This window comes from Balaenoptera ricei, chromosome 1, assembly GCF_028023285.1.
Source record: "Balaenoptera ricei isolate mBalRic1 chromosome 1, mBalRic1.hap2, whole genome shotgun sequence".
Classification (NCBI taxonomy): Eukaryota; Metazoa; Chordata; class Mammalia; order Artiodactyla; family Balaenopteridae; genus Balaenoptera; species Balaenoptera ricei.
This window is the reverse complement of record NC_082639.1, coordinates 33091215-33116833: the sequence shown is the minus strand read 5'-3', so window position 1 is coordinate 33116833 and position 25619 is coordinate 33091215. Positions and strand designations below refer to the sequence as shown.

The following is a 25619-nucleotide window of genomic DNA, read 5'->3' as shown; positions in this document are numbered from 1 at the left end:
GTGGTTGCACCTGGTTGCAATCCAGACTAATAAGCACCAACACCTGTGAAGTCCTTTACCATTTACAAAGGCACATTATGAATACTAATAATATAATTGCCCAGCTGAGCATGTAGCATGTACCAATCCTTATTTTTGTAATATTTCATCTAAGAATCCTAAGGCAGGCATTATTATCCCCACCTGAGAGATGAGGAGCTCTAGGCTCAGGGGGTTTGTTAAGGAAATTGCCCTGGGTTATATGGCTTGTAAGTGACAGATCTAGGTTTTGAACTAAGTCTGTCTGCCTGCAAAGCCTGTGCTTTTAATTACTGTGCTTTCCTCCTCCTCATTAACCCATCTGATCCCCAGTCCAGCGTGGAGAGTTGGGCTGGGTCCAGATGGCCAGTAGACTCATTTTATAGAAGAGGAGATGAGGGTTCAGAGAAGCTGAATGACCTGCTCAGGATCACACACTGCGGGTGGAGCCGGGAGTCGGCCCCCTGATACACCCCCAATACACACACTCCTGACTGATGGTCGTGTCACAGAGTGTCTGGGGAGGGACACAGACCCCATCGGTCAGGGGGAGGACAGAGGAAGAATAAGGTCTGAGCTCCTTAGCAGTTGGACCTGGATGAGTCCCTTGGCATTAGCACCAGCAATTTAACATTAAAGTGCCTAAAGGCAGATTAGGGGACCCAGGAGTTTGGACAAGGAGGAAACAGCATCAGAGAGTTTGAATGATTTGCTGACGGTCACACAACTATCTCCAAAGTCCGTCTCTTTACTCCACAAGCTACTAGAATCCCAGGAGGACACATGTCCTCTCGAGCCCTTCCTCTAAGCTCCCCTTTTTCCTTCCAGACTCTTATCACATCACCTCCTCCTGGAAGCTACCCTGATTGTCTTCACCTCCTTTCTTGAAAACTGGTGTGTCAGAAGTTAACAGAAGGCTTGTGTAAATGCCCTAGGTGTGTGCTGTTGGGAGGGGCACAGCCCCCTGTGATGGGAACACCACATTCAGATTCATCAGTTTGGTGAGTTTGGGTTGTCTTCGAGGTGAGAGGTGGGGAGGAAGCACCTGACAGGTGATGTAGGACCTGGGAGTTAGGAGTCTTGGTTTGGAGCTCTGGTTTTGTCAACAGCTTTCTGTGTGACCCTGGGTGTGTCTCTTTCCCATTCTTTTTTTTTTTTTTTTTTTTTAAGATGTTAAAATTATAATGTCATATCATCACAATAATCTTTTTTTTCCATGATTAGCTTTCTGTTTGTTTTTTTTTTCACACACACACACTGTATTTTATTTTTACAAGAGATAAATAAACTGACACCAAGCATTGTAAATGGATGACCACAACAAAAGCAACAATGATTGCAATTACCAAACACGAAACACACTCATACTATGTCATAATATTGACATTCAGTCCAGTAATCCTCCACTGTAACAGCTCCTTTACTTTGCAGTGAAAATTGATTTGTATATTTTTTGCCTCTGAGTCCTTGTGGGATTTTTTTTTTTATTCAAACAGAAAGTCACAAAAATTATAATCATCCTCATCAGTTCACTCAGTCCCATGTAATTAATTTTTTTTTCATCTTGATCTTTTATTAGCACTTTTATGAATTCATCAGTTTTCCATTACTCTTTCCCATTCTGAGCCTTGATTTCCTCCTCTGCAAAATGAAAGGCTCAGGTTGGAATAGGGAGGCAAGTCAGTTTGACCTTATGAGCTGGTTCTCATCAGTTGGTGATGCAGCACTGTGTTAAGAGGGATTCTGAGGTTAAATCTGGCCCTGATGAGAAAGAGAGAAGGATTAGTGATGTCTGCTATGTGCAGAGGATAGGGAGGGGTGCTAAGAGCCTTAGGAATTTGCCATCCCTTCCAGCCTAACAGTCCGTCACTCTGTGACAGATTCCTTGGTCTTTTCTGTTGAAGGCGTGGGTAGCTAGTTTCATCTTGGGCTTTTGGATTGCCTTACTGATGCTCAAAAAAGGTTTATTAACTTGGTTAGACACATGGTCAAAAGGACCAAGGGGCCCAGGGTGGCCAGGCAGAGCCCGGAGTCCTGCCATGGTCAGGAATCAGGAGAGGGTTTTGTGAGCCTTTCGGGTACTGAGACCCCAGGGTAGAGGTCAAACGTTGAAGGCCAGAAAGAAAACACTAGGCTCCTTCCTTGGGGAACTCGGAAGGTATCTGCTGGCATGGAGCTTGGCAGGAGTGGGGGGGCAGTAGGAAGGGATCCCTGGAGGGGATGTCCAAGCTGTGGCCATAGATGCTGCTATAGCAATAGATGGGAGTCAGCAGGGAGAACTTCAGAGCAAGGTTTCTGTGACCCAGCAAGATCATGGGAGGGTTTCCTTCCATCAGGAGCCATGACCTGGATTGGGAAAGGGACAGTCCTGCTCAGAGGCAGGGAATTGTTGAAGTGACTTTTGTAGAAATTCATTCAGCAATCTTTTAGAACCACCAGTATGTGAAGTGCTGTGTTCTGTGTCCTGCCGGCCCCTCATCACCCTGCCACCATATCCACCTGCTGCCCCTTTCCCATCCCTGAGGTCTGATGGCTGGGGGTACTGCTGTGAGTACGACTGCCTTCCTCACAGGGGCCAGGTGGTCAGCTCTGACTGGCTCTCTGTCTTGCCCATCTTGAGCCAGACTGGCTGCCAGAGAATCAGCTAGAGCCCGAATGCTGAGCCTGCTGCTGCCATGTGTGTCAAAAGGACTCTAGAGAGCACGTCATCTGACCCCTTCAGTTTACACACAGATGAGGAACCCAGGCCCAGAGAAGGTCACGCAAAGAATCTAATCTATACAGTATACATTCTAATCCCACCTCCTGATTCTGAACTCTCCCAGGCTGCCCTACCCTGGACTTGGGACCGGGGGGCAGCCCCTAAGATCCTGGGTCCAGTGCTTTGGGTCAGGCTCGGCTCCTCCTGTCCCCTTGGGGGTAGCCCCTGCCTGCTGGGCCCTCCTAAACATTCGTCAGCTCTCCAGGCCCCCTGGGTGGTCCCCGGGTGGTTAAAGATGAGAATGTGGCTGCGGATGGTGCAGAGTCCTGGATGTCAAACCATCTGCTTGTCGGTTCCATTCATTATTCATGAGGAAACATGAGCCCCTGGGTTGGCAGGGTCAAGAATTTTGTCCCTTACCCTCTTTCCTTCTCTTCCCCTGGGAGCAGTGTTCTTGAGCTTCCTGTCGGCAACACCAGGGAAGCAGTTGCTTCTCCAGCTCTGGTCCGAGTAGCATCTCTGCTGCCCCTCAGATGCTCACGCCAGCCTTGGGAACCTGGGCCAGAGTGGGTTTTCTTATCACAGATACTTTGCTTACAGTTTTCTCAAAGAACCTGGAGACCCGGGGCAAAGCCTGAGCAGGAGGCCTGGGCCCCCTCTTTGGGTGAGCTCTGGGGTGAAGGAGTAAGGGCTGCTGAGCGTGTCTGTCTCTTCGTGGAAACAGGAGACCCGGAAACAGGAGTCCAGGCCTGGCCACTTCTTAGCTGGGTTGGATGGGCAAGGCCTTAACTTCTCTGAGACTGGGTTTTCTCATCTGTGACATGGAGATAACTACACATGTAACAGAAATACTTTAAGGAGTAAATTAGGCTTTTGCTCTAGCTGGTTCAACGTATCAGATAAGCCCTCTCCCACCGTCCACCAAAAGACCATGCAGATACCAAAAAAACACACAAACTGGCACTAGAATTGGAAACTAAAGAGGTCATCATAGGCCCAAGTCCAGGGGGACTTTCCATTAGCTGCAAGGTTGATGGGGGATGGATGGAGAAATACAATCCGAGACTCTGCATACATCACAGGGCCAGCGAGAACAGTCTAAACAGCCACAAAGAAGTCAAAACATGGCTCTAACTCATCCCTACTGTCATCCCTCATTCACCAGGCCGGCGGGAGCCGTGCTGATCAGGAGCCCAGGTGGCCATTCTCGGCTGTCTGGGGACTGTCTTCCTCGTCAGCTGGAGTGGTGCCTTCCCTTCCCACCCCCATCTCCCCTCTCCTTTCTATGTCCTTTTGAAAAGTCGGATTCCTCAGGGTGATGGGGCCCTGAGCCCTGGGATGGGAGCTGCCCTGGGGAAAGCTCTGGGGGCTACAGCAGAGCTGGGAAGGGCTGGGGGCGGAGCCTGCCTGCAGCTGTCTCTCCTGTACTCTGTCCGAGCCTAGGACTTTCAGCCAAGTTGTAGAGGGCGACAGCAGGAGATCCCACCTCTGCACTAAACAGAGCCACGGGCACCTGCTGCCCTGCTCCCCGGAGTGACTTCCAGCGCCCTCTGTCCTCTTCCCTAGCACTCGTTGGAACCGCCATTAAATATTTAATTGCATAACTAGTTATTCACTGTCTGTCTCTCCTGGACTGGAGGCTCTGGGAGGGCAGGACGAAGTCGGCCTGGCTCACTACTGTATCACTGGCACTCAGCAGAGGCCTTGGAATTTTAGGGGTTTAAAATTTTTAACATTTTTTTCTCAATTTTATACTCAGAGAAAAAATATTTTTCTTTTTTTTTTTTTTTGGCTGTACCATGCAGCTTGCAGGATCTTAGTTCCCCAACCAGGGATCAAACCCGTGCCCCCTGCAGTGGAAGCGCGGAGTCCTAACCACTGGACCGCCAGTAAATTCCCCCCAAAATACCTTTCTAAAGTATATTATTAAATAAAATGATGACCTTTAGCATAAATATGATACTTAAAACTTGGGATCACTTGTGGTGATCATTTTGTAATGTATTGAACTATCAAATCACTATCTTGTGTACCTGGATCTAACATAGTGTTGTAGGTCAATTATACTTCAGTTTTTAAAAAGGAATAGATAAAAAGTTTTAAATGGCCTTGATTATTTTAGGACATCAACTTGCCAGTTTCTACAAGAAGGCCAGTTAGAATATTGATTGGGATTGTGCTGAATCTATAGATTAATTTAGGAATAACTGACATTTTTTTTTGGAATCGTTTTTTTAATTGAAGTATACTTGATGTACAGTATTATATAGGTGTACAGTATAGTAATTCACAATTTTTAAAGTTAATACTCCATTTATTGTTACTATAAAATATTGGCTATATTCCCTTTAGGTATTTGTTGAATGCAGCATTAGAGAGAAAATTTGTCTACTTTGGAAAGGAATTTGGCAATATATTCCAAGAATCAGAAAAATGTTTATGCTCTCAGTATTAGGTAAGATGCTTTTGGATGTAACAGAGAACCCTGAGTCAAACTGGCTTAGGCAATGGAAAACACATTGTCTCACATAGCAGGAAGGCCAGAGAAGGCAGGCTCCAGGTTGGCCTGAGGTCCTTTCTGTCTCTGTGCCGTGCCACCCTCAGCAGCACTGGCTTCATCCTGGGGTGGGCTCTCTCTCGGGAGAGAGGTATTAAGGGAGGAAGGGAAAAGACAGACAGAGGGAGAAGCACCCACCTCTCTTGTAAGCCTGGAATCCAAATCTTCCCCTTAAGTCAGATTGGGCCAACTTAGTCATATGCCCACCCTTGGATCAGTAAGAGTTACCAAGGTGAATGCCACTCACTGATTGTTTTAAACAAATCAGGATCTGCCTCTAAAACAAGGGATGAGGTGGACAAAACCAGAGCTCTGTCAGGAAGCAGGAAGTGAAAAGCTACCAGTGGCGTTCACACTCACTAGCCCAGTCACCTCATTTCCAGGAGTTGATCCTAGGGAAATAAGCAGATAAAAATCAGTGTACAAAGATCTTTATTGCAGTGTTGTTTAAAAGACAGGAGAGAAAGGGAGAGAGAGAGAGAGGAGAAAGTTGGACTTGATCTAAGCAGTAAACCGTATTGAAACATTTAAGTCAATTATAGTGCCTCCATACAATGGAACATACTGGTGGCATTTAAACATTTCTACAAAGTGTTAACAACACTGGAAAGTCTTGTGATATAACATTAAATGAGAAATAGCAGGATATAAAATTGTATTGGCAGTATGAGTTCAGTTATTTTTTGAAATGTGTGAAAAAGAGACTGGGAAGAAATCGGCTAAGATGCCTGCAGTGGCCGCCTCCCAGTAAGGGTGATTTTCCCTGCTTCTTTACACTTTTCTGTCCCACCCGCTTCAAGCAGGAGGACCCCTTCCACAGTCTGCCCAGGCTGGAGCCAGTTTTGTTCTGCCTGTTCTCATTTTTTGGCTGTGAAAACAACAGTCACGCTTACTGAATATTTACTCCGTGCCTGATACCGTTCCAGGCACTTTCACCTGCGCTAATTTAATCCTTACAACAGTCCTACGAGGTAAGTGCTTTCATTTCTCATTTTGCTGAGGTGTTCACTGAAACCCCCGAGATGTTTGGTCATGAGGTCACACAGCTAGTGGGTAGAGGCCTCTGGAATTCAAGAGTGGGTCACATAACTGCACGGCCTCCGCCTTCACCGCCAAACCAGGTCACTTGTCGGGGCAGCCACATGCTAATGAGAATAGTCCCGTTCATCGAGCCAGATTCTGGGCACACCCTTTACATTGACTTGTTCATTTCATCCCCACAGCCTCAGAGAGGCTGAGCACCTTGCCCGAGGTCACACAGCTAGGAAGGGGTGGGGCGGCGGTAGAGGGGCCCAGGGTCTGACGTGGGACCCCTTTGTCTCTCCCGCTGCCCCACAGGGTTGCCTGAGGCCCTGCCGCCCCGTGGATCATGTTTAACGGGGAGCCAGGTCCGGCCTCAGCTGCGGCCTCCAGGAACGTGGTGCGGAGCTCCAGCATCAGTGGCGAAATCTGCGGATCCCAGCAGGCTGGGGACGGGACCGGGACCACCACCGCCAAGAAGCGGCGCAGCAGCCTTGGGGCCAAGATGGTGGCCATCGTGGGCCTGACCCAGTGGAGCAGGAGCACCCTTCAGCTCCCCCAGGCTGGTGAGGGGTGTGGGGCACCCCGCGCTGGGGTGGGGCCCCTCACAGTGACGGGGCGCCCAGGGGCGGTTCTCACGGGTGGGCACTCCCACCCCCACACATCTTTATGTTGCACTTACCATGTACCAGGTGCTGCTCTGGGTCTAGTCCATGTCCTACTCACTGACTCCTTCTGTAACTCTATGTGGAGGGTACTGGAGCACAGAGAAGGGAAGTAAGATGCCCCAAACTATACAGCTAGTAGGTGGTGGAGTCTGGGTTCAAACCCCAGCATTGGGCTCCCGAGTTCATGCTCCTAACCTTGGTGCTCTGCTGCCTCTGCACAGACTTAAGCATTTATCAGCAGTTATTCATTAAGCAGCCATCATGTTCCTGGCACTGTGCTGAGTGACACCACAGCTTCACAGAAACATCCACGGGATTCAGTCTCACCTGTAATCTTCGAGTTTCCTAAGTACAAGTAGCTGCACACATATGTTACAAAGCCATGAGAGAGACACACACATACAAAGACACATGCCTTGCATAATCACATAAATAGCATGCTCAATTGCTCAGGAAACCTACCCTTACGCACATGCACACTCAGTGGCCTGTGGTCATAGAAACACATCACATGTGTGTACGCATATACCTCACAAAGCCACATTCACACACTACCTTCACAGCTACCTCCTGATAAATACAGCATACTTTCTCAGACACCTGGTTATAGAATCCTACTTATGCTCAGCCTGGCGGGTGACCCACCTTGTCACACACAGTCACACCTGGAGCTCATGTCATCACCCCACCAAGACCTCCTCACTTTGTGGCATCAGCCCAGACACCAGCTGGTTTTGTTTTAAAATCTCTTCCTGCTTATTTTGCTCAGAGTAACAACTTCCCTAAGAAACCTTCAAATAGGCAGCTGGATGCGGGTGGTGAGGGGATGGGGCACTGGAGGATCTGGGGAGAATGCCCATCAAGACTCCCAGCTGGGGCTGGGGCTGGGGGACTTTTCCAGGCCTTAAAATAGATTTTTACAAAGCCCTCCACAGGAGCATGTGGGATGGTCTTTTCCAGCAATCAAGCTGCGATATGGTTTCTAGCTCAGAGAAATGCTAGACGGGGAGGGGGCTTGAGATTATGAGTGCCCCGGGATGAGCATGGCCCCTGTGAATATGCTTGACACTAGGGAGTCAGGAAGATGGGGATCTAGGAATCCAGGAGTTGGGCTGGGACAGGACCAAGGGGGTGGCATTAAGGTTGGGGGACTAAGATTAGGAGGGCCCCCAGGAGTCTGGCTTCAGGAAACCAAGCCCTGCTGATCTCTGGCTGAATTGGCTGATTCAGCTTCAGACCCAAAGGTCTCTTCATGCCCAAATGATTTGGAGAGACAGTCTTCCAAGGCCAGGACAGGTGCCTGAGTCACTGTGAGACATATCAGTGAACTGCCTGGGACTGTCCACCTACCTAGGCTCCACAGTCAGCAGGCAGGGATTGGAGCAGACACCAGGATGACCTCCAGCCTTGAGGGAAAATGAACGATGATGGGGCTTCCAGATCACTTGTCTCTGCGGTATGCAAGGGCATGGCTGAATGTCTGGGGAGCCAGGGGAATTGCCCACTGCCCTTCTAACCAAAGGTCTCTCTGAATCATCCAGTTGCCAAATGTCAGAGCAGGAAGGGGCCCTGGGGATCTGGAGATCCTCTGGTCTGATGTACTCATTTTATTGATGAGGCATCTGAGCCTGGAGACGAGAAGGCACTTTTTTGGAGAAGGACTTCAAATTGGCCTTCAGAGATACACCCTGTCATTTACTAGCTGGGTGACTTGGGCAAGTTACTTCACCTCTCTGAGCCCGCTTCCTCATTTGTAGGATAAGGACAATAATACATGCCTTGCTGTGTTGTCCAGGGGATTGAATAAGATAGGATGTGTAAAGGTACCCAGCCTCTTGCCTGGCACGTACTAGACACTTGGTAAATTGTTGGTGTTATTATTACCCATGGGGACACAGAGGGCCAAAAAAAAAGTGACTTCTCTGGCCTCCACAGCTCTGCCCCTTGCTTGTAGAATACTCCTCTCCTCTTCATAATTACTTGTCCCCATTTTGTTCTCCCAGGCCTTGAGGTTGCCAGTGTCCCAGCTTAAAGCGCCATCCTGGGTCTGGCCTCAGAGGGAGGTATGGGGCCGATCACTGTGGGCATTGGCCCCGGAAACTCTGTTCTGGGATAAGATCCTAGCAGGGTGACCCTACTGCCCCCGGTGGGATGGCTCAGTTCCCTGCAGGGCGGGGCTGTGTGAAGTGGGGAGGAACTCCTCTCCAGGACCCAGTCTTCTGGGCTATGAGTCTGCCCTTCCCAGGTCCTCCATACTGCTCATTGGCTTGAGCCCCACCCATCCTATCCTCTTTGTTTCAAAGCCTGGTCTATTGCGCCAGCCTCCCCTCTAGTTCCCCTGCCCTCTGCCTGCCCCTTCCATCTTATTCCTTATGTTGCCCTAGAATTGCCTTCCAGAAACTCACCCTGAAACTTTAGAGGACTAGTCCTGGCTCTAACTCCTCATGGGACCTTGGTAGAGTCACTTTCCCACTGGGCCTCAGTTTCCTCTTCTGTAAAATGGAGCTTAAAAGGCTGTCTCCCAGCTTCCTTCTAGATTTAACATTCTTTAAGTTGTGGGAGCAGAGAGGAAGGTGGGGTCAGATCTTTGGGCTCCCAGGACACAGGTGGGTTCTGGCCTGGCCTTAGGCTGGGTCTACACAGGGCCATCCTGGGCTGTCCTTGCCTTTGCCCAAATGGAGCTTCTCTTTTCAGTACCAAGGACAGTGGCTCTCCCCTCCTAGTCTCTGGGCCCTGGACCAGGCTGGGGCGAGGGCTCAGGATCATTCCAGGAGATCCTATGGGGAGTGCTGCTGGAGGCTGTGTTTTCCTCTCCCTTGTTCATGGTGGGACAGATGGGATGGTCCCTGGAGTCTTTTGGTCTCCAAGGACTACAGAATTATTGCAAGCAACTTGGTCCAGTTCTCTAGGGAGAGAGGCTACATGAAGTTACTCCCCAGATCAACAGAGTTCAGAGACTGGACAGGTATGAAACCAGTAGAGGAATTTTCTCTGAGTTTGCAAGACCTTCCTCCTCACCCAGAGACATGGAACTTAATCTCTGCTGAATCACATCTCAAAACAGTGTGGAGTTGGTGGAGGGGAGTGAAAAGTAGCATATCAGTGAACTGGGAGTCAGTGGGCCTAGGGTCTAGCCCCAGCTCTATGGGTGCTTGGACTTTAGGTTCCCCATCTGTGAAATGGCATTTCAGGATTCTGTAACTTCCCTACCCAGTGGCTCACAGTAGGTTGGCCAGATCAAAGAAGGTAAATTTTCTCCCAAATGGGTCAAAGCTTTCCTAAGCTCTAGAAGACGGGGGATTGGGGTCACGAGGTGGTGAGGCTCTGACTTAAGCTCAGGGTGTATGTTGGGGGGGTTTGAGGAGAAGGAGGGTGAAGTGTGGCCCCCACAGGCCCTTCTGTCTTCTAATCGGATTAGAGGGGATGTGGCGGTTAGGAGCAAGGGACAGGGCAAGTCCCCCCCCCCACAATTATTGCCCAGCCCTCTGTGTGTGCTGGGTCACACACCATTTGTGGGTTTGCATCTATGTGTGTGATTGAGCGGATGGGTTCAGCTCCTAGTGTTATTATGGTGTGAAGGTCACATGTGTGTGGCACGCTGTGTCATGTGTATGTATGACTAAGACTTGGTAAGACCATTTGTGGCTGTGTGACTGTTATATGAACATACACATGACCTTGTATGTGAGATCACTGTATAAACATATGTGATTGTTGGCACTCGTGTGTGTCTGCTTATGCCTGTGTGAAAGAAATATGCATGAGCTAATAAGACTCTGTGTGGGGGGTGTGTGTGTGTGTAAGAGAGACAGACACGCTGATGGTCTCACTGATTCCTGGGTAGTAGCTGTTCCAATATCCCAGAAGCTGGGGTGGTTTCAGGGAAGACATTCCTCCTTACAGCACCCCACTCCCAGTCCCCCCATCCCATCCTCTCAGCCTTTCCTCTCCCGATGGGACTTCCTGAAAGATAAGTAGGGCAAAGCAGGAGGAATAAAGTCCCCCTTTTCCAGGCTGGGGTCTCGAACGTCCCCTCCCAACCCACCGTTGGGTGTTAGTGGGAGAGGGAATTTCCAAGGTAACCAGCTCCCCCCTCCCTGCTGCTTTAAGGGGCTGTGCTGCCTGCCTCACCCTGGCCTCTGCCCATCCCTGTAAGCAACTCCACTCTTAATTTGCCTGGACCTCTAACCAGTGACAGCAAAAGGCTCCTTTGGTATAGTCCCTATGTGAGCGTCACTTCCCTCCCCATCAAGCGCCTCAGGCAGCCAAGCTTCAGGAGGGGAAGTCCCTGAAAACCCACACCCTGTCTTCTGTCTGCCCCCCCGCCAGGCAGAGAGAGTGTCTAAAGGGACCACACTGCAGTGCTGAGGAGGTTGCCATGGAAACCCAGGCAGGATGGTGCGCTGCTAGGAGAGGCAAAGTGCCCCATGTTTCATGCAAGGCTGAAGAGGGGACCTAGGGGTAGAGGGCCCCCCGAACAGGAGCTACAGAGACACTGGGGGTGAGCTCTCACCACACAGCTTCTGAGGTTCTTCTGCAGACCTCTCCCTCAAAGTCAGTTCAGGTCAGCCTAGGAGTCTCTCTCTCATCTTATTTTTCTAGTGGCTTCTCCACGTCTCCACACACATGCCCCTCCACATTCAGACCCACCTTGAGAATGGGTGTTAGTTTGCCAGTGGTCAGGATTCACATGGGTTTGTTTGTTTTTTATAGGACCTGTGAAGGTATCACAGAGGTGGGTTGTGATGTCTGGGAGTGACAGGGTTCAGGAGAGTACCTGGAAGAGGAAAAGCAAATCTGGAAATTCCAGAGAAGGCAAACTTTCCAGAAGAAGAAACTTAACCCTTTGGGGCAAGGGCTGAAATTGAGTGGCAAGGTGTGGGTCAGGGGAGCCTGGCAGGAAGGAGACCGAGGGTGGAGGGCTGCAGGGCTGAGCGCTGCCTGCTGCCTCCCCACCCGTAGCCCCACCATCTCCACTCTGCCTCCAGCCATCCTTCTAGTCTACTTTGTCTGCGTCACTGCCCTGAGCAGGGCCAGGGGTCAGGCTGCAGACCGGCTCTAGAGGTCATCTCAGCAGTGGCCCTGCCTCCAGCCAGAGCCCTGCCTATCCTGTCCCCTCCCAAGAGGATGACTTTAGCAGTGATCTCGGAGAAGCCTCCTCAGTGATCTGACCTGTTCCTTGTCTGTGCTTCGGGGGGTGTCACAGAGGGGGCCACCAAGAAACTGCGCAGCAACATCCGGCGGAGCACGGAGACGGGTGTTGCCGTGGAGATGCGGAGTCGGGTCCCTCGCCAGGGCAGCCGGGAGTCCACGGACGGGAGCACCAACAGCAATAGCTCCGATGGCACGTGCGTTCAGCCCACCCCCACCGTGTACCCACCCTCCACCTGGGTCCTCTGGTCACAGGCACAGGGCTGGAAAATCTGCTTGCGTTTCCAGCCCAATTATCTGAGTTCCTCTGTATCCCCGCCTCCCTCTGTCCCCCTCCCCTGGACACCCGCTGCCTGGGCCCCAGTCTTCCTATTGCTCTGGGCCAGCCTCTGTTTCCCATCAGAATACCCCAGTGGCCCAGGAGCAGTTCATCCCACCAGTATGTTTCATGCCTCCCACCTCCCAAGACCTCCATACCATCCTGCTCCAGAGGAAAGGGTTGGAAAGGAAAATGGGATCCTAAAATCTTTTAAATCTGAAACAGTTGTTACAGCTCAGCTGAATGGAGTTCTCACAAGTGGACTTGCTTGGAGCTTAGGGCAGGAGTTTGGACTAGATCACTGTTTTTCAAACTGGATGATGACTCACAGGCAGGAAGTAAAATCTGTTTAGTGGGTCAAAACCAGCATTAGAAAAGGAAATAGGAAATTCAGATGTATCCTATGGAGGAAGGAAAAATTACCTTGTGAACTTTTCAATAGATAGATAGATGTATAGATGCACGTAGGTCTATGACGTTAAATGTATTTCTTACATATGCATATGGGTTGCAGTCAAAAATTTGAAAGTTTCTGGGTTAGATATTCTCTTGGATCTCTTCTAAATCTATGAAATGATGGTTATATGATTAAGATTTTCTGAATCAGCTTCATCAAGGCCCAATGATTTCAGGATTCTGTGGCTATATTATTTAAATTCTATGATCACGTGTCTTGCTACTATGCCTGCTTCTATGAATGTGAGTAGCTGCCAGGATTTACCATATGCAGAATGGCACTTCAGATCAGTGCCTCTTACTCTGGGACCTACCAGCCACTATCAGGCCAAAAACAGTGTCTCATTTAATACAACAACCCTGAGGGATGTTGGTACTACCATTATTTCCATTGTACAAGTGGAGAAACTGAGGCACAGGAAGAGGGTATGGTACCTTTCCAAGGTCACAGCTATTAAGTGGTGGTGGAGTTAGGATTTGAATTAAGGACATTTGACCCTAAAACCTTTTTTCACAATCTCCACACTCTCTATACTAAGCTCCTGAAATTCTGTGACCTCAAGAGTCTACGTTTCTTTTTGTTATAGTTGTTATCCTTTCTCTCTCTCTTTTTTTAATTGAAGTATAGTCGATTTACAATATTATGTTAGTTTTGGGTGTACAGGAAAGTGATTCGGTTATACGTATATATGTGTGTAGATATATATTCTTTTTTGATTCTTTTCTGTTAGAGTTTATTACAAGATATTGAATGTAGTTCCCTGTGCTATACAGTAGGTCCTTGTTATTTATTTTTTAATATAGTAATATGTATCTATTAATCCCATATTCCCAATTTATCCCTCCTTCCCTCTCCTTTGGTAACCATAAGTTTGTTTTCTATATCTGTGAGTCTGTTTCTGTTTTGCAAATAAGTTTATTTGTACTATTTTTTAGATTCCACATAAAAGTGATATCATATGATATTTGTCTTTCTCTGTCTGACTTACTTCACTTAGTATGATAATCTCTAGGTCCATCCATGTTGCTGCAAATGGCGTTATTTCATTCTTTTTTATGGCTGAGTAATATTCCATCATATATATATATATATATATATATATATATGTCACATCTATATATATATGTGATATATATATATCACATCTTCTTTATCCATTCATCTGTTGATAGACACTTAGTTTGCTTCCGTATCTTGGCTATTCATTTAACCTTTTCAGATCCCATTATCCTAAAAATGTGATATTAGGCTATTGCTGACTGTGGCCAATAAAAATGGACGGGCCTTGAAGCCCCTTCCTGGGGTGTGAAGGCTGAGCCTGGTAGAGGAGAGACACAGGTCCTTTCCAATAAGTGTATGTAGCCTGTCTCCCCTTCCTGCCTGTCTCTGGCCAAGGGGGACTCAGGCCAAATGGTCCAACAGGGGATTGGTTCTGGGACAACATTTTCTCTCTCTAGGCAGGAGCCTGGGCTATTCTAGGAGATCTTAGAACTTTCTTTGGTCCATTGTAGCCTCTGGGCAGTTCTGGGCCAGCCCTCCCTCACCTGTCCTTTCTCTGCTGTCCTCCCCAGAACATCTAGGCTTGAGGACATGCAAAAGTAGCACATTTCCCATGATGATCACACCAACAGCCTCAGTAACTGCCACTGATTGTTTCCTGTTTGTCTGGAATTGCTCCTGCACCATCTGCCCTAATCCTCACCATCACCCTGTATGAGCTGGGTTTCATCTCCGTTTTGTAGGCAAGGCAAGCCTCTTACCGTTTGGAGCCTCTGTTGTCTCATCTGTAAAACTGGATAATAGCTCCTGCCACCCACAGTGGTGGTAAAGGTTAAATGATACAGTGGAGCGTTTAGTGCGCTGTTGGCATCTGGCCAAATTTCAATCACTGTCAGTTTTTTCTGTTACTATTTCCAGGCTCCCCACAGCCATGGGCCACCCACCATCACTTGTCATTAATCTCAAACCTGAAATTGTGTTATTTTGGTCTCAGTTGCTGTTTTGGATACCATCTCACATTATTGACTTGGATTTCAAACTTATAGTCAACTCAAACTCAGTTCTTAGAACTTGTTCTGGGCATTGAAATTTCTGGCCTTTGTCTCTGGTTCTTGGCATTAACACCCCCTGGTGAGGATGCAAGTGTCCAGCAAGCCCTGCCTTTTCAGGGTCACCTTAGAAATTCTGGCGCTTGAGGATTAAATACCATGATTATGTGTGTTTATTAGTCTCTTTTCTCAAGTGGCATCAAAGTATTTTTCTTTAATGTGCAGAGCTGAACAGTTCTGTTTGACCCCAGCCACAGTAGTACACTCGCACGTTGTAGAGGGGAGGTTGAGGCACAGAGGGAGTGCCCAGTGCCCCAGGGGCAGAACCACTGCGTCCCGCCATCCAGATGCCCTCACGCACCTCACGCCTCCTTCTCCAGGTTCATCTTCCCCACCACCCGGCTTGGAGGTGAAAGCCAGTTCAGCGATTTCCTGGATGGCCTGGGACCAGCCCAGATTGTCGGGCGACAGACGCTGGCAACGCCACCAATGGGTGAGTCTTCTCAAGGGCAGGGTGAGTGGGGCAACGGCAGCCACGCAGCAGAAAGGGTGAGCTCAGTGGGGGCCCTGCGTGATGCGATGCAAGCAGCAGAAAGGAGTCCTCACTCGGGCTTTTGTGCCAGTGAGGAGGAGTCAGCATGCACTCCTCAATCCCTCCCGCAGCAGAGAGGAAAGGGGTTCCAGCCTTTCTCTGCCAGCCGCCCTGCAGCAGCTTTTCCAGCACATTCCCTCCCTCGCGTCACCACACACTCACCCACTCTCTCACCGCCTACTGTGTGCCCCGCTGTGCTAAGTGCCAGGCATAAAATGGTGAACAAAAATCATCATGGCATTGACATCCATGGAGTCTGCTCCATCACTGATTATCTGTGGGACCTTCGCCAAGTCACATCCCTTCTTTGAACCTCGGTTTCCTCATCTGTAAGATGGGAATAATAATGCCTGCCGTAGTTCTGCGATCTAAAGACAATGTATTGAGTCCCTATTTGATGCTTCGCATGAAATATTTCATTTACGCCTTAGGAACTGTGTCTTATTTGACTTGTTACTTCTAACAGTGCCTGACACCTAGAAGACTTTTAGTAATTTTCTCATCCTTCTTCTCTGCAGCTAGGAAGTACTCCCTACAGTCTATTCTTGGTCCTTTTAGCTGCAGTTCTGGCTTGCTCCCTCTCTCTCTCCCTTAGATCCTGGCTGTGTTGGCTTCAAGCAGCAACTCCCAGGCTAGCTTCCCCAGAGATGCCTCCTCACCTCCACCCTTCCTTCCCCATCAGTCTGACCTGAGCAGTGTCTGACCCAGACGTCTGCACTCAGCCCTCACATAGACAGTGTCTAACCTTTGACCTCACAGCAAATGAGGAAGTTGAGTGCAGACAGCCCTGCTGTGAGCCATGCGGTGGAGCTGGCATTCCATTCCAGGCCAGGACTCCTCCCACTGTACTGCCCTGTCTTCCTCTAAACTGCTCACACAGGAGCCTTTGTCTGCTGGAAGAGGGGTCCACAGGGACCCTCAGAGGGTGAATGTCAGCTCCCACTGGGCTCTTGGGTGGGATTTGGCTAATTCCCAGCCCTTGCTTTCAGACTTTTTTTAAAATATATTTATTTATTTATTTATTTTTGGCTGTGTTGGGTCTTCGTTGCGGTGCGTGGGCTTCTCATTGCGGTGGCTTCTCTTGTTGCGGAGCACAGGCTCTAGGCACACGGGCTTCAGTAGTTGCAGCACGCAGGCTCAGTAGTTGTGTCTCATGGGCTCTAGAGCACAGGCTCCGTAGTTGTGGCACGCGGGCTTAGTTGCTCAATGGCATGTGGGATCTTCCCAGACCAGGGCTTGAACCCGTGTCCCCTGCATTGACAGGCGGATTCTTAACCACTGCGCCACCAGGGAAGTCCGCTTTCAGGCTTTCAAGGGCCTGGATAGTCTGCTTTGGGCCAAGGGCTGGGAGGCAGTGAGAGGAATCAGCCACTTCCACAAGGCTAATACGCCATCACAGCCTAGAACACTTGTGTGTGGTGCCCCCTGGTGTCCGAAACTGGGAAGGACCGGTTTGCCTTGGCTCACCTTGTTAGGGATGTTACAGTGAGACGTGGAGATTAATTCCTGAGACCTCCCCCTCCCTATTCCCCATGGGGAGGTCAGGAATAGCTAGAGGGAGAGGGATGAATTCCAGGATGTCTCCTGAAAGTCATAAATCTCCATCTTCCAAAGTGTGCAAATACAAACAGTTGCATGACGGCTCAGAGAATCTAAAATGGGTGGCTAAACCCAAAGTCTGGCCCATTTTAGTTTTTCTGCATCAGGCTTATGATTCTGCACCCCTTTGAAGGACGTCCCAAGTGACTAGTGCAGAATTACAAATTCTGCTAACCTGTGTCAAACAAAGCCAAGAGTTCTAGAAGTCAGACGACTGATATGCCTCCACACACAGAACTTGCCCCAGCTGGATAATCCATTTTGTGGGGCACAGAGAGGAGTTCTCACTCTGTGCTCCCGGGACATCTGCTGCCTCCCCCACATCCTTTATCAAGGGTACGAGCAGGCCCTCATTTCCAGGACGTGCCTCGTGTCCTGGGCAGGCTTGTATCTCAACGTCTCTCCAAACTGATATCCTTTAAATATTTGTTTGATGTTTATTTAGGGGAGTGGCTGATGACCACTGTGTAGCAGGTGAAGAAGAGCCACTGAGCCCACAGCCTCCCCTCTGTCTTCCTGATACAGGAAGCTCTGTGCCCAAACTTGCTATTCTGCTCAGTGAAGCAGAACACCCCTCCACCGCCCATAACCAGGCTTACATTTGTTGTTCCCCAAACAGGCCCCTTGAGGGTCATGCCGCCATCCCACCGTAAGGGCCCTATCAAAGCATTTCTCAGCTGCTCTAAAGTGGTCTCCCGAGAGCAGCTCCGGCGCATACAGTTTTGTCCATCTTGTGCCCTTTCCAGTGCTGGAACATCCTCTGCAGACTGGCGTGCTGCACGGTGGCTGGCCGGCCTGCCCCTTGGTCTGGCTCTGCCTGAACTGTCCCTCTTCTCCCTTGCAGGGGATGTGCACATTGCCATCATGGACCGGAGCGGCCAGCTGGAGGTGGAAGTGATTGAGGCTCGGGGCCTGACCCCCAAACCAGGCTCCAAATCCCTCCCAGGTGAAGCAGAGCAGCTGGGAGAGGGATTGTGGAAATGAGGTCCTGCCAGGGAGGGATATACAGCTGAGTTCTGGGTCTAGAGAGTCCCAGCTCCCCACTGGCCTAATCGGTATTCTCAACACTGGAGTCACGGATGGCCTGGAAGGCCAGTGAGTGGGGGCGGGGGAGGGGAGGACGGAGGAGTCGGTGTTGGAGCCCGTCTCTCCACCTGCTGTCCCCTGGTCAGCTCATCCTGCTTCCCTCCAGGATCACATGGAGGCTAGGGGATGGGGCGGGCCACAGAAGTTTCCCCTGGACACCTCCCCGTCATGCTCTCTTCCGTCCCTCAGCCACCTATATCAAGGTTTACCTGCTTGAGAACGGGGCCTGCTTGGCCAAGAAGAAGACAAAGGTGGCCAAGAAGACCTGTGATCCCCTGTACCAGCAGGCTCTGCTCTTTGACGAGGGGCCCCAGGGCAAGGTGCTGCAGGTGAGTGTCATGGGGCCAGTGGGGCGGGGCCACTCTCAAAGACTGTGATTTAAAATTTGTCTTATTTATGATTTATCTTGTGCCAGACGCCTTAAATATGCTTTACCCATTTTTTGTTACAACCCGGTGAAGGTGTTTTTGCTCCCTGTTGATTCATAAGGACACCAAGGTTCGGGGGGATAACTCGATTGCCCCCAGGTTGCACAGCTGGTAGGTAGAAGCAGGGTTTGACCACCATCTTCTTCCACCTGGTGCTAATGTTGATTGTCCCACTGTGATCCAGCCGCAGAGCGGGAGCTGTGACCCAGGTCCTGGACTCTCAGTCTGCAGCCCCCTTAGGAAGGTTGTCACCTGGGATGCTGGGAAGCTCTGGAAGTCAGACCCAGGCTCTAATCCCAGCTATGCCACCAATTACTGTGTATCTTTGGGTTAGTTAATTAACATCTCTGAGATACATTTCCTTTTTGTGGAAATAGTAATACATAGCACCTCTACCTAGATGGTTGTAACAATTGAGATAACGTATATAAAGTCTGTAGGGTCGAGCCTGGCACACCTTAAGTGCTCAGTAAGTTGCTGCCCAAAGTCAGTGTGAGTTCTGCCTCTCTCTGCCCCATCTGTGACCTGGCAAAACTTCTACATGGTTCCTGGGCCCACTGCCCAGCCCTCGAGTTGGAGACGTGGCTCAGCTCCTCTCTCTTCCTCCCCACTGGCAGGTGATCGTCTGGGGAGACTATGGCCGCATGGACCACAAGTGCTTCATGGGCATGGCCCAGATCATGCTGGACGAGCTGGACCTGAGTGCCGCGGTCACCGGCTGGTACAAACTCTTCCCCACGTCCTCAGTGGCAGACTCTACGCTCGGCTCCCTCACCAGGCGCCTGTCCCAGTCCTCCCTGGAGAGTGCCACCAGCCCCTCATGCTCCTAAGGACCTCAGGAAGAGGCCTGGATGCAGTGTGGGAAGGGGTGCTGCCACCCCCCGTCTCCTCCCCTGTACATAGTCTTCACGTCTTTCTGGACCCCTTGCCTTGCTGCATGCCTGTTGGCTACTGGGCCTGTCCCAGCTGGCAGTGGAGACTCTAGTATGTGTGCGTGTGTGTTTGTGTGTGTGTCTGTGTGTGACCATGTTAGATCTGTTCATTTGTCTGGGTGTATTTGGTCTTAGTGACTATATGGGCTGAAATCCATGTCTCTCTGTGTCTCGTTGTAAAGAAACCCAAAGGAGAGTTGCGTGGACAGGACTCCCCTTGAGTCCAGGGGTGGAAGTGGGAGACGCAGCCATTGGTCCATCCCACCTGGTCCTAGGCTCAGGGCAGAGCCTGCGTGTCCCCGCCTGTGCCTGTTCTTGGTGGTCCCTGCTTAGTTTTCTGTCTTGTTCTTTGTTCCACCTCTGCCTCTCCCAGCGCCTCTGCTCTTTTTTGAGGAATGTAGCGTCCACTGCAGCTGGCCACACCGAGGCCCCTCTGGGAACCCTGACACCCCTCCTCTTCACTGAGCACTCCGGCTGCTCTTCCCACCGAATGCATCCACAGCATGTAGCATCTCACCTAGCGCCCTGGCCAGGGCTCTGGGGGGCAGACGATGCTGGGAAGCTGAGGGCTTAAAGACCGCTTTCTCCCTCGGGCTGGCGCCACCTCCTTCCTACAAGTGAGATTCAAGGAGGTGTCAGTTCCCAGGGTTGCAGGCCAGGTACCTTGGAGGAAAGTGCTGGTACCTCCCTTAGAATTGTTCACCTCCTGTTTCCCTCCAAGCCTCCTCACCTGCGACATGCCAAAGGAGCTCTCCCAGTGGACCCCAGGTGGTGTGGAGTGGACGGTCTTGACATGCAAGAGGTTGGCCTCATAGGGATGTTACCTGCCAAAGTGGGCAGCCCCTGGCGGCACCTGTGTCCGTCCCAGGCCCTGAGGGTGGCCCTGTGCCCCTCTGGGCTCGTCCTGGAGGGGCCTGGCTTGTTGAGGATGTGCCCAGGGCAGGGCTGCTGGCAGGAATGAGGAGGGCTGGGGCTGACTTGCTCTGAGAGTCCTGTCCAACCTTTGGGGATTAGCTGCATGAAGTTGATTATTGGGGGCTCGATTTTTTTTTGTTTGTTTTTTGTTTTTTTTGCTCTTTTCCAGACCAGGGTCCATGTCTGGGAGCTCAGATTCACTGAGGCTTCAGCCTCCTGGCTCCACGGACGGCTTGGCTGTAGACTCTAGACCATCACAGTCACCAGCTCTGTATAAGCAATACTCACCCCTCTCGGCCTCCCTGCCCCCTGCCCTCTGCCGCTGCCCTCTGGAGGGTAGCCTGGCCTGCTGTAGACACCGCGCCTGCCTCTGCTTTCTTTCCACCCTTGTCTGGTTGGAGCTTCCCAAAGCCACTCAAACCCTGACCTGATTGGACAGCTGGGCCCTGGGGGTGGGCATCAGGGCCTGGACTGGACCTTGTGAGATGTCTGCTGGGAATCCTGAAGTCTGGCTCGGGAGTGCCCAAATCTGTCCCTCTCCTTCCTCAGGTCTAGCATGAAAGGCAAGAGGTTGCCCAGGAGGTAGACACAGCAGCCCTTGGGTTCATGTCTGGTGGGGTGGAAAGAGGCAGCAGGAGGGGTCAAGGTCTGGGACAGGCTCACGCTCTGCCTCTTCCCCAGATATCACCCCTGAGAGCTGCACTGACTCTAACCCGCATATGTGGGGATCCGTGGAGAGGTGCTTGGACTCCATCCATAAGCGAAGCCAGGCGGGCCTGGAGGTGGATTCCGAGGCAGGCAGGTGGAGACAGAGGCTGAGACAGAGCCATCCCCACCGGGGGCTCCTTTCTGGCAGGACCCACGTTAGGCTGAAGCCAGGGCCTGGCCACCTCCCTCCCGTGAAAACCAGGGAGAGAAGCCAGGTCCCCACTGGTCCTGCCCACAGACAAAAAGTGGGTGAGGGCAGTAAGGACAAGATAAGCTCCTGGGCTCCTGGCTCCTGCTGGAGACTCCATTCCTGTATTATCATGGCGGGAACCCTTGTGGGTGTGGAGAGAGAGACAGCTAGGCTGAGTTTTCTCTTGCTGCAGAGATTCTCTCCTAGGGTCAGACTGGGTAACGCATGCATTTCTCGTGTTTCTAAAATAAGGCAAAGGGCTCTGCGCTCTTAGATCCCAGGGCGGGGAGTGGGGGTGGGAACTCGCTTGCACAAGCGTCTTTCTGTGTCCTGTGGGTGATGCAGAGCAGCCACGCTCAGAATGGCTGAAAATCCTTGACGCCTTTGGGGTGGTGGCATGATTAGTGACCCATAGGATAGCACAGGCATTTGCTGATGTGGCACCGAGCTGTGATACGCAGACCATGCGGTTACCCCCAGGGAATGGGGGTATCAGTGAGGGGTGTCACCCTCATTCCTCTAGACGCCCAGGAAGACAGAAGGAGCTACCAGCAGAGGCTGCTGCTGGGGAGCTGAAGGCTGCTGGCCCCTTGCCTCTGCGGAAGGTTGGCTGGCACAGGGAAAGTTCTAGCCAGAGGTGGGGCCTGACATGCCGGTGACTTGGGCTGACCTGCCTACGACCCCCAGTTGCCAAAAGCTGCCCAAGAGTTGGGCTACTCCACTGTTCCACCTCGATAATGGGAAGTCATTCCCTGCACAAATTGATGTTGGGGAATTATTTTTAACCCTTTGTACCAAATTAAGTTACTAATCCCCACCTGGATTTTTCTCCCGTGAGGGTAAAGTCAAGTGAGGCTCCGTGTATGGGTGGTGGTGAGTGGCTGGATTTAAGGGTCTGTCTCTCAGCCTCCTGGAGGCAGGGGCTTGTTTGAAAAGCTGTTCTGGAGCTAGCCTGTCCCAGGAGAGGAGGGAGCACACGTGTGACTGCTGGCCTTCCCTGGAGGGGGCAGCATCTGTCCCTTGAAGAAGGCATGGTGGGGAGGGAAGGAACATGATCCCCCCAGACACTGTTAGATGCAATGTCCTGACTCCACATTCCCCCTCCTTACCCCAGGGGACCCTGGGGCTGATGACAGGGTGGGCTCTTTGTCATTCCATCTTCCTCCGCTCAGGCAGGATTCGTGGAAGATGTGGCAGAGACAGCAGTGGCCCTGTGGCGATGCTGGGCTGAGGGCAGGAACCATGACAGATGATTCAGAACATCTGTCTTCACGTTTCTGCTCTGTTCAATCTGTCCCACTTCCTTCATAGACTCCTTCCCTAAAGGGAAGTCTGTGATGGGTCTTTGGTATGAATCAGGCTCCAGCAAATGGGGCCAAGTCTTGGTTCTTCCCTGAAGAATCACATCCCCTTTGTCAAGCCATCTCCTAAACTACTCCCCACCCAGTCTCTCCCCCCACCCAGCACTCCTAGGAAAGGAGCCCTTAGGAGGCTCTCAGTATGCAACGAGCCCAGGCACTGCCAGCATTTCAGGGGGCCGAGAGAGAGGGTGCCCCTCTAGCTCACCACTCGTGGGATCACTGGTTCTCCCAGGGGCCTGACCCCCACCAGGGCAAGCATGCCTGAGCTCTTCTTTACTGCCAGCCTTGAGGAGAGCAGAAGCCTCCCACCCCTTTTAAAGACACTAGAGCCCTCCAAGGGTACTTTTTTGGAAATGAAATGTAGCACAATCTTCGACTGCGTTACCAGGAGCCCTGGCACGCAACCAGGCTTCTTGCTCCACACCCTGCTGTCCAGGAGATGCCGTGCTCCTCCCCCGCCAGGGCTCCAGAGCTCCTGATACCTCCGATTCCCCATCTTCTTCAGCCCAGAAAGCATCAGGGCTTCAGGAAGGCTGCTCTTCCGCTTCTTTGATTGCTTCCTGCACTGTGCGAAGCCCGTGCAAGCAATTGCTGCCTTTGCTTGATGGTGGAGACAGGTGGCGTGTCCTTCAGGGCCAGGAGGTGGTCCAGCAGGGTTTCTGCAGTGGCTGCAAGGAGAGGGAAAAGAAGAGGCCTGCTGCCCTGCCGACTGCTCCCTTTCTCTTCTTCTCCCTGGAGTTTTCTTCTCCAATATCCTGACACAGAAAGAGGTTCTTTAAAATGCTGCTTCCTATACTGGATTACCGTTCACTGAATGATCAGGAAGGAGATAGGAATATAGACTCATCCCCTGCCTTCTCCCTCAAGTCTGCTTTTCACTCAGGTCAGAAGAAATTGGATCAAAACAAAGCAATCATGACTGAAGGGCAGGGGAACCCCGCCCGATCCAGTGAGGCCTGATAGGGGCTGGATCAGCCTAGTCTGGCTGGGAAAGGGTTATTTTGAAAGAGTGCCTGAGCATCTCAGAGCGATGTCAGTGATGCCAAAGAGAGCAACTTGGCCTCCTCGGGCACCAGCTCTGCCAGCTGAGCCGCACACGTGCAGCTCAGGTGTCAGCATGCCCGATGGTGGGACCTCGTTCTCTGACAAAGGGCTTAATCTTTCCATGTAGCAAAGCAACTTCCCCTCCCCCAAACCCTGAGCTCAGGCTTTTGTGGGCCCAGCAAGGCTGTGCCTGTGAAGGAAACTTGCATTCTCGCAGAGGCCCAGACTGGCTTGGGGAGGATGCTTGTCAAAAAGCATGAGTGTTACTGCTCTGGGAAAACCTTCCCAGGCTCTGATTGGAAACTTGGCCAGTAAGGACAGGAGCGTTCGCCCTCCCTGGGAGCTCACGCGGATGCCAGGAAGGGTCCTTGGGACTGGGTTCCAGAGAGCTTGGCAAAGAGAAATGGGCCCTGGGAATTCCAAAGGCAACAGAGCATCCGCCCCAATGGTCAGTGGCCTGGACAGCTGGCTACAGAGAATCAAAGGCTATTATATACAGAGAAGACTTGTGCAAGACTTGTGCAAGACTCCTCACTTTTCTGGGCCTCAGCTTCCTCATGTGCAAAACCAGAGCATTTGCTAGTTACTCCATGGTTCCCTCCAGGTTTTGAGTCTAATCTGGAGTTGATGAGGGTCGTGAGCCTGGTGCATCTGGCACCTGGTTCCACAGGCTGGTTCCTTCCAGACCCGGGTGCCCAAGCTGGGTGCAGGTCCTCACCCGTCCATGCCCAGATGCTGCTTCCGACAAGAACTCTGGGAATCCTAACAGACTCTTCTTCTTCCACCTCTTCCTGGTTTGTTGTTGTTTTCTTACATAATGAGATAATTAAGGGTTGTCTACAATGGACTTTTTCCAAGGTGCTGATGTGATGTCACAACCTCAGATGCATCCTGCGTAGGTCAGTATCCCCACCAGCAGATGAGGCTGGGTTGGTCCTCATTTCTGCTTCTAGAATGAGAAAATGGGAGAATTTTAAAGGGAGATGCTCTCTGATGGGAGGAGAGAGGGAACTTATTTCCCTTCAAAGTATTTTGCTTCTTGAAACAAAAAATTACTCTTCTCCAGAATGTCTTTTACCAGACACCATCTCAGCAGGCAGAGTGGCTGCTGCTTTCTTAGGAAAAGTTGGCCTGATTATTCCATCCACTCCTTTAGAATGTAAATTCATAGGAGGCAAGAACCCCTTTTTTAGAATTTCCAAATGCATCCTGCAAAGAGAGAGAGCAGATAGGGACTGAGAAGCACACTGTTTAGATAAGAAGCAATTAGCCTTTTATATCTGTGCTCTATACATTTTCTATGTGCAGCATCTTTCCAAACTCGTTGTGGCTCCCAGGTGGCAGGTGGATGGATGGGAAGGACTGCCGGCTGTTTCTTACAACACTCTTGCCAATTCCCTTGAAGAGAAAATTCTTCACATGGCTTCTGCATGTACAGTATTTGGGCAGCAAAAAATGATTAAAGTCCGTTTGAAAATGGTTCCATGTGTTGCTTTCTGAAGACGGTTCTTAATTCTAGGAGAGAGAAAACAGGGTTCCAGGTGACTAAACAAGGAGGAAGAAGATGCCTTGTCTGAGAGGCAGAGAGAAGTACGTATCAGAAAAAGGCTGACCTGGGCTTCTGACTCCTGTTTGGGAAATCTGTTGCCACAATGATGTCATTGGGCCATGGAATCTGACTGTTCCAGGCAGCTTCCTGGCTCTGTCTCCCAGGATCCCTGCTTACAAGCCCTCAAAGCCTTCTATTCCCACAGATTCCACAGAGGATGCCCAGAGCCAAATAGAGGGAAAGATAATATGGAGCTAAGGGCACTGCTTTTGACCC

General features: G+C 50.9%; 1 protein-coding gene across 8 annotated transcripts in view; it reads left to right on the top strand.

Annotated features, from left to right (window-relative positions):
* RIMS3 (regulating synaptic membrane exocytosis 3) overlaps positions 1-25253 on the top strand; it is a 40033-nt gene extending 14780 nt beyond the window's left edge. For 4 of the 8 annotated variants that reach the window (XM_059919848.1, XM_059919864.1, XM_059919856.1 and 1 more), the window contains 8 exons: positions 847-1019; positions 6080-6247; positions 6615-6862; positions 12171-12312; positions 15320-15432; positions 17975-18076; positions 18406-18545; positions 19262-25253. In XM_059919848.1, coding sequence (XP_059775831.1) covers positions 6646-6862; positions 12171-12312; positions 15320-15432; positions 17975-18076; positions 18406-18545; positions 19262-19474 — 927 coding nt within the window. In that variant the 5' untranslated portion in view covers positions 847-1019; positions 6080-6247; positions 6615-6645 and the 3' untranslated portion in view covers positions 19475-25253. Of the gene's footprint in view, positions 1-846; positions 1020-6076; positions 6248-6614; positions 6863-12170; positions 12313-15319; positions 15433-17974; positions 18077-18405; positions 18546-19261 lie in introns of all 8 variants that reach the window. The other 4 variants (XM_059919894.1, XM_059919870.1, XM_059919886.1 and 1 more) reach the window with 4 other exon arrangements.
* Positions 25254-25619: the final 366 nt, after the last annotated feature.